The 9,234-nt window shown below is 38.4% G+C and overlaps 1 protein-coding gene across 1 annotated transcript in view; it reads left to right on the top strand.

Annotated features, from left to right (window-relative positions):
* The window catches only part of LOC112972101 (CUB and sushi domain-containing protein 1), a 579,349-nt gene that overhangs the window by 462,752 nt on the left and 107,363 nt on the right, over positions 1-9,234 (top strand). Inside the window, exon 27 of the mRNA XM_026078182.1 lies at positions 8,287-8,475. Within this exon, the coding sequence (XP_025933967.1) occupies positions 8,287-8,475 (189 nt within the window). The remainder of the gene's footprint in view (positions 1-8,286; positions 8,476-9,234) is intronic.

The raw sequence follows: 9,234 nt of genomic DNA, 5'->3' as shown, positions 1-9,234 counted from the left end.
ATCCTGTGCAATGTGCTCTAGGTGACCCTGCTTGAGCAGGGGGGTTGGACTAGATGATCTCCAGAGGTCCCTTCCAACCTCAACCATTCTGTGATTCTGTGAAGTACTAAGGAATAGGAACTGAGCTTTTGTGACTGCTATCGTACTTTTAAATCTGAATTACAGAAGTSTTGAGTGCTTACAGCTGCAACTGAAGTCAGTGGGAACTGTGTTTTAGCATATAATGCTAAGAAGGTGGAAAAATCAGATCCTGGTTATCCCAAATAGTCAAAATTTGAGTGTTTTAAATTCTTTGCATTTGAAGTTTCTGTCTGTAAAATGGGGATAAGAACAATGATTTTTGTTTTAATGACATTTTGTGAAGATATGTAAGTTAGTGTTTATTAAATACCCAGATAATATGTTGACAGACACTGTAGAAAATACACAAATTATATCTTTAAACAATGTCTGAGTAGTTCACAGCTAATAAGGTCCAGGAACTCATTTTAAACAATTAGAATGGAAAAAGAAAAAAGAGTAAATATTTTGACAGAATGAGCAGCATCCTTTCTCTATCCTCTGAAGCAGTCATCCTGTCCAAGAATACTCTATGATCATCAACTTACTCAAAGTATCATACAGACATGCACATGCATAAATGAACTTAAATTTGCAAGTGCACCTGAATCTTCTCCTTTCCTAACTTCTGAATTCTTTTCAGCCTAATAATATTCTTCCTTTTTCTTGTTGAACTGTTGTTTTCAATTCTTTTCTAAGTATTTAATAAGTTCTATGGGAAAGCAAACAGTTTCAGATATTCTGTCATGGGGAGATATATGAGTTTATGATATCATGGGCAAACATGGTTTATCAGCCGTACTTAGACATGTACACAGATACCTGTTGTTAGTAGCGCTGCTGGTGGCAGTAGTATGTTTCATCCACTTTTTGGTCAGTTCAGTGAAAGAGAATGCTCAGTTTCAGGGATACTGGTAGCAACCATGGAATTATAAGACTTGGTAATCCTTGGGCACAGCCTTTTTCTGATGTGCGTGATCCTTTCCTTATTGCCCTCTGTTGAATGGTTAATTGCATTTCAAGGAATTCACCTCTCACTTCTCATGCAGTCATACCTACCATATCTCCTTTATCCCAATCATGACACTTATTCTAGTCAAAATACTTTTGCAAAGCCAATCTTGCTGTACTCTTCAACCTTTCTGTCTGATCTCCAGCTTTGTCCCACCCCTCCTCCGGAACCCCAGTCTACTTTTAGTGGTGTTCTCTCCCTTCTATCTGCCCATCTTTCTTTCCCCTCTATCTTCCCATCTTAGTTTCCCTTGCTTCCCTTTTACAATATCAGTCTCCCCTAATCCACTGTCTCCCTTCTTCCTTGCTTCAGTCCACGATTATCTCCTTCTCTGTCTCCCACTAGTGAATCTCAGTTGGTTTTATGTATTTTTCCTTCAAGTCTCTTTTCCCTGCATCACATTTTTAACTGGACGTAATCTCAGTCTCTGATACATTGAGCCAAGAATCCTTTTCTTCTGATGTTACCATTTCTTCTAATAGCTAACGAGGTCCTTCTCTTTCTCTCTTTTCCACCACTGGCTCTTAGTCTCCAATCCATCCTTTCCTTCTTCCTGTCTCTTTGCATAATTGGTCCTAACTGTTCTTCCCCTGCCTCTTAAGCCATTACACTTGCACTGAAGTTTCTTGCTCTCTTTTATCTAGTTATTGTCTTCCTACCCAGTCAAACGTAGCTTTATTTCCATGTATGAACTTTAACTTTCACAATGTCTGGTGGTCACAGAGTTGTATTAAGACATCTCAGTTCCCAGATCTCTCCTTCCCTACTTCCTCCAGTCCCATGCAGCTGCTGCCATTGAGTCAGTGCCACCCTTGGGGTGGCACTAGAAGTAAGTAATGGTAACAGTAGGCAGCAGTGATGGCTGAAAGCAGCAGATATATAGGAATCTCTAAAGGGAGAATAAAGATGGCCAGGTCAGGAGGATATGGATTCCTGTAAGAGATTTGCAATAATAGCCATTAGGACTTAAGTATATTTGCCAAAGTAATGTAGAGGTAACTGCTGAGCAGTATTGCCATTTTGTATTCCTCTTGGTTTCTTGCATCAGTTTCTTCTTCTTAGTTCAAAAAATGTTTGTTTGTTTTTTCTGAACTATGCCTTTGGGCTCTGGGCATTGTTAGTTGTTGCAAAATAAACAACAATTAAGACAGACAGAATTCCCCTGTGCCCCCACTAATGATTTCTCTGTAGATTGGCATCATTTTCTGTAACTCAGCAGGCTGAATGTTCCATATTTCATGCCGTTTTAAAATTAATCTCTTTGAAGGTTCATATATACTATATATTGCTAGAATTACCACAGCTGAAAAAAAATAGCAGTAAGTTCACCTGTAATCCAAATAAAATAGCACAACCTGTTATGCTCAAAATCTTGCTATGGGCAAAAAGGAAGCATACTTTATATGTCTAGCCAAGAATGTACAGCTAGTATAAGTGAATTCTTAACATTCTAATCAAAGAATTACTAGTCCAATTTAAATGGTTACAGAAAAAAAAGAAGAAAGAAAAAAGAAATGAATGCTACTATACTGAAAAATAATACAGTTAGAATTGTTATATACACAGTTCCAACTATCTACTCCTTCTGCTGGTGCTACAGTCATTCCTTCACTGCTCCTTTGGGTGTTAGGATCAATGGCTTCAGTCTGGTGCATGTGTGTTGTGGGGGAGGTACAGCAGGTATCAGCATCTGGAGCCCTTCACTGGGAGGAGTGTGATGCTGATGGTTTCTGCTCCCTCACTCCAGGATGCACTAGGGGTTAATTTCATGTTTGCTAACATGCTTTACACCTTGCTCTTCATTGGTCTGCAAGTTCAAATTAGATCAGATTTTACTGTATGTGGTGCATTTTATATATGCTAGCTACTATTCCTTTGTTCTTTTGCTTACTCCTGAAAATCATTTTTGTCTGGGTCCAGGCCTGTGTCTTTATAACTGACCACTGATGAGCTGCATATAGCTTTTGGGGTGCCAAACTGTGCCCCATCTCTTATCATCCCATGCCTCTACTCCTCTACACCGCATCCTGTTGTTCTTATTCTCAAGTCCTCTGCTATCATTCCAAGCCTGTATTTCTCTACGCTACATCATTATGCTAGAATCATGAATACCTTATTCTGCACAGAATAGCTACTTATTACAACTACCTGTATAAAGCTATGATTTTACCATACAAAGATAAGCAAAACAAATTGGGCATACCCACCTGGTCAGAAGAAAACTTTCTGTTAAAGTTAAATAAAGTAAAAGCAAAGCTTCAAGCAGGTCAAGAAAAGTTAAGACAGAGCAATCCTGACAAGCCTTAGTCTTGAGGACTTGCAAACTCAGTATAAAGCCTTTGACTTGTTACTAGCAAAGGTGATAATGTACTGGGCTATAGGGTTACAAGTCAAACAGTAAATATTTTCTATTTGAAATTGCAGTACTGAGGGGATCAATCTGGAGTTTTGTTTTTGTTTTTATGTTTAAGCCTCACCTGCTATTCTTAAACTCTCTTCAGATATTTAAAATGAAATAGTGCTTAAGAGATTACTTGAAGTACCAGCAGAAGCCTTTGGTCTTAACGGGCAATATCCTTTTTCTTTAATAGGTTAAAAGTAAATTAAGCTGTGTTTATTTTGCTTCTTTAAATGTCATATCCCCTTTAAATTTCAAGATTATTTCAGTAATTGAATTCATTGAGTTAGGTATGTAACAATGTCAGTGTGCTTATAAGGAATATAAAGCATGCCCCCAGACTTTTTACTGGACCATCTTAGGTTATTAATTTTCATCCCAGTTTTTCCTTTATGGTTTAGTTCTTTTCAGTTAATTCCCCAAGTGAGAGAATGTATGCAAAAAGCGTTTCAAGTAGAAATAATGCTGCTTAATTAAGAACTGTAAATCTTTAATAGAATACCAACAGAAACCAACATTTTTTAGAGTCTTTAATGTAGGACCTAGTTTTACTGCTTTTATGTGGGCTGGGTTTTCTTAGAAGCCTTAACTTTGATCCATTTCATAGAAATATCAATCAATCCTGTGGCTTCTCTGAGATGAGTGAACAGAAATTTATCTTTAGGTGATAACTGATATCATAGGTGGACCTTAGGGTAGACTAATCTCCAAACTCAAGCTCACTTAAGTGTTACATGGGATTTATATGATACCATATTTGCAACACCCACATTGTCTTCATTCCAAGGAATCATCATGGTGGTGCCAAGAACATGTTACTTTCCTGGAAGAAGAATCCACTTAAGATGGTGCTAGTAAACCTCTCTTCCCAAAAGAAAAATGTTGTGGAATTCTCCACACAATGTTATAATAAAATTGAAAACGTTTCTTATTTTCCCTTTCACAAAACACCATGCTTACAATGGAATCGGAAAGTAGATATGAAACTAAGCTGACACAGTCTTTCAAAACTAAACCCGTCCATGAAAAACACTTCTAATAACAGGAAACATTCAGGAAGATGATGGAAGGAATGGAGATTATCCGTTAAATATCTTGAGATCACATAGAGAAAAAGCTCTGGAATTTGTCAACAATGTGCCTCCCGATGTAAACAATGGTGCCTCCTGAATTTATAAATATACCATAGGCTGAACATATTGTAGTACTGCGTTTTATCAGCCATAGTGCAGGAATGGAAATCTGTAAGCTGATGCATTAATACTGAGTGTAAATATTTCTGTGAGTTACTTCTGTTTCCTACATTTTGTATACTGCTTTGTGAAGTGCCTRGGAAATCATTATGCTTTGAGGCAATCCTAAACCCAGGCTGGCAGACTCTTGACTACTAAATAAATGAGCCGTTCATTGTCAAACACAGTAGTAATTGTTAAGGGTGGTGGAGGGTCGCTGCCTTGGGCAGGCTGCGGGGCCCAGGGATCTCTCCTGCCCAGCCGCTGGAGCCCAGCCTGGTGCGCCTGGGAACCCGCAGGTCTCTTCATCCCAGGCCGATGGTCACAGCTGCTGCTCTCCTGTTTGCAGGCTCAACCAGAAGTGAGGCTGAGCGCATATCCCAGACACACGCACGCGCACACAGAGGACATAGACACAGCTGGGTACACAGACTGCTACAGACAAGGCTCTGCTTTCAACAAGACCCATGTATAACGTTACCAGAACTCACGTAGACGTAAGCATAGATAGCCGAGTCCCCTTCCTACTTTCCAGCTAGTAAAGATTGACATTCACAAGTGAAAACACACACACATAGGCCTTCACTCTCTAATTCACAAGCACACGCACGCTTGCGGATCCCTCAAATATCTGTATGGTCCCTCTGTGCATCTGATATCCTTGCCCAGCTCGTGGGCCTCTTTACCCACTGCACAGGCCTCCTACTTGCTGGCTAGTCCAGCTTGAAGTTTCTAGTGAATTACACACACACACACACCCCAGGTTAGGGGAAAATACAGACGCTCCGGCTTCCCCAGTAGCTAGTGCCCAGGCACACAGGCACTGCGACCTGTGGTCCCTGCTCCAGCTGTTGATGCTGAGACGCTGACTTCACTTTCACTCTGCCCCCCCAGACCTGCAGGCCCTACAGCCCTGGGTCCTGTGCCAGTGGCTGATGGTGGGACCCTCCCTCGCGCCAGTTGCTTGCACCACAGGCACAGGTGCCACAATCACCCAAGGTCTGACTCCAGTTGCTGGCCCAACTTCACTCACACTGGTCCCCCCAGTAGCTGACATTCCTGACACACAGCCCCATAATCCCATAGTACCACAAACTACTGTTGCTAGGACCCTTCACCCGAGGTCTCACTCCAGTTGCTTGGCTCAGATTCACCCATGTCTCTCCAGTTGCTGGCACCTAGACCTGACAGCACTCACACATGGGACAAAGCATGAGATTAYACAGAAAGATAGTTAAGAAAGGATTTAATATGAAGATAGGCTAGACTGCAGTGATCAGGCACACAGGTTGGTCAGACAAGTGTACTGACTAGCAATGGCTTACAGGTGTCCAGCCTCTTTTATACACCTCTCTAGTCCCCTCCTTGTTCCTGCACAATCCCTTTCCCCCAAATATTCCTTAGAAAGTTTTGCATAGTCCCGCGGGCCCCCCTCTTACCTAAAAATAGTGATCTTTGTCTTGTTTCTTCCTTCTTTACAAAGTCCAGGTTGGCCATGTCAGCAATTTCTTAATGGTCCATCAGTTAGTGACTAGAGACTTTTGGTCTTTGCCGTTATTTCTGTTATCCCTTTTCTGTCACATTTGTGTCTCCATGTGTTTTGTTTATGGCTTCCCCCCTTTCCTTGCCCTGGAAAGGTCTTTGATCAGATAACCTTAATAATGCAGATGCTCTCACATTCCACATATCCTTACAGTAATTACCTACCTGCATTGTTAATAATATCAAATAATCACTATATTCATTTAACTATTGCTAACTAGATTGTGTGTTTTCCATTTCTTTCAGTTAGTTTTACCTGCAATACATTTCTGGTTTGTTGCAGGTTCGCTGATAATATATGAAAAGACTGTGGACAGCAAGGAAGTAGGGTTTTTTTGTTGTTATATTATCAATTGAATTTTTAAAACCAAGTAAAGTAAACAGTTTAAATGGTGTAAGGCTTTTCAAAGACTTTATTTTGCAAAGCCTTAATTTGGACCAGGTTGACGGCAAGAATGCAGCTTAACTCAAAAAAATGCATCTTTCCTTTTTCAAACATTTGAATTGCTAAACTTCATGCCACCCCAGAAAATTCATTAAAAATCCAAATAGAGAGCTAGATTTTGAAAACTGAGGGAAGGAAGTCCAGGCTATGCACAAGAAACATATAAAAGAAAAGAGCATTACAGATGTAAGCCAACTTCTGTAATTATACATTTGTGAAATATAATCACAACTTGTCTGGATAAATGTCTATCAAGAATGATATATATACATCATGGTATGCCTAAGAAACATTACAACATGATATGGAGAGTTAGTGTTGTAGTAGCAGTTACACTCTCAGAGTTCTTGGTATTGATGTTTTAGTTATCAGGACAGTTCTGCACTGGTCTTACTCTGTGAAGAATGTACATAGTCTTATTTCAGTGGTGGATGTTCAGCCAGGTCTATTTTCAGCAAGTTATGGCCCTACCATGCTTGTTCTGACAGGATACTAATCTCTGTGAGCCTGACAGCATCCAGTAGCTTGTATGTCATTATAAAGTCAGGATGATTTTTTTACACTGCTTTTACATTGCTTTTATCTGATGTTAAAAATGATTACATGCAACAAATAGATTTGTATTAGGCTCCACACATTTGTCAAACCATGCTGTACTTTTGCTTGACCTGCATCCTAGTCTGGGTAATCATATTCCTTCCTTACATACAGGTATTGCAACCCTGTTAAAAGAAAACAAGCAAAAAAAAGTCTGTATTACTCACTTTTTGACAGGAATACATATTTTATAAGATTTTTGACTTCCTTAGTACAGGCATAAACTTTTCATCTTTATGTTATAAGTTCTTGAGGAGTATAATGATCAGGAAGGCCTGTCCATGAACAGTATTTGTAGTGATTAATGCTCCAGCTATGGTTACATTCATTTCAAAGCTTAGGTTTAAAAGAGTGCATTTTATCTTATTTTAGATGCACTGCGTATTCAGCATTTAAGAAGATGCAGTCACCTYAGAGACATTATTTTGGTAAAAATTTAATCCAATTACCATGTAATATCTCTGGGAGGACATGTATGTAAAACATTTACATAGATTTTAACATGAAAAATTACATTGAATGATCCCAAATATGGTACTCTGTCCTCTAAATTTTTAATGTATTATTTGGAAAAGTGTTTAATTTTTGACCTAGCTGTCTAAGAGGTTTGGAATTTTTTAATAATAACCATTGAAATTTATAGTGTATATTTTGTACCTCAAAGAACAGTTTTATATTTATAAAGTTACCAAATTTTGAGGTAGGCCATTTAGTAATGGGAATTATCTGACTTGCTGAACAAGCCATATATTTCCTGACTGTAGTTTCCTCATGTGGAATAGCGTTAAGTGTTTTGGAGATATAAGCTAGGTTTCTGAACTTCATGATATTTCCGCGTAAGAAGTCTGAATCATCACTGAGAATTTCAATAGTAATGTGAAGAATTCTGTACTAATTTTAACTGCATACAAAGTTTTCATGTGTCATAAATAGTATGAACATTGTGAATTAAGTAACTTTTAAGTGTTTTTAATATTATTGTCCTTTTTTTGGCATGTAGCTCCCTACTGCAGCTTAAACCCCATCTTGAGGAATGGTGGAATTGTAAATAAAACAGGTGGTCCAGCTGGAAGTAAAGTTCATTATTACTGCAAACCTGGATATAGAATGATTGGTCACAACAATGCAACGTGTAGGCGTCACCAAAATGGCATGTATCAGTGGGATTCTCCTGTGCCAATCTGCCAAGGTAAGGTATTGTTTTCTTGTTGGATATGCTTCTATGATTTAATTGCAAATAATGTTGACATCATGAGTTTATCCAACTGCATATTGACTCATGTGCTTAATGTGTCCAGAACAGTAGGATTAAAAACTACATTAATGCAGTTAAATAGGGACCAAGTGAAAAATACATCTTCTGTACTTCTCAATTTAATAAAAAATGTATCTTCAAACATTCCACAGCTAACAGTATTTTGTATTACAGAACTTTTTTTTGCAAATGCAGTAGTTTTCAGGCATTAATTTGATTTTCAAGCATTAATTTGATTAGCATATTATTTTGTTAACAGTTCTTTTAAGCCATACTTTGTAAATTCTGCTTTTTTTATGTATTCTGGATATAACTTGGGTCTATCCTAGCCTGTTCCAGACATCTGTTAAGACTAGTTACCATTTGTCAAATGTTTAAAATTTTACCTGTATGAAAACCAACTCACAAATTACAGAGAAAAAGAATAGCATAAAGTAGTACAAAGCAGTTAGGCACAGTTATTTTTAGGTAAAAATACTTTTTCACACATTATTCGGTAAGCGGTTATTGCTATTGAAGGGTAAAGAGTTGTGTGTTAGATAAGATCAAGAATTTAGGGTAGAGGAGAAGGACTTTGCAAAATCCATCTATATCATATATATTAATTTGCTTAAATGTGGTGTAGTGTCATTTGAGGCACTCTAAAGTATTTTACCTGTCCTCCAACTGCCAGTCCAGAAAGACACAAGCCCC

Source organism: Apteryx rowi, unplaced genomic scaffold (genome assembly GCF_003343035.1).
Source record: "Apteryx rowi isolate R43461 unplaced genomic scaffold, aptRow1 scaffold_474, whole genome shotgun sequence".
In the NCBI taxonomy this organism is placed as follows: domain Eukaryota; kingdom Metazoa; phylum Chordata; class Aves; order Apterygiformes; family Apterygidae; genus Apteryx; species Apteryx rowi.
The sequence above is the reverse complement of the archived record's forward strand: the minus strand, read 5'-3'. Positions and strand labels throughout refer to the sequence as shown.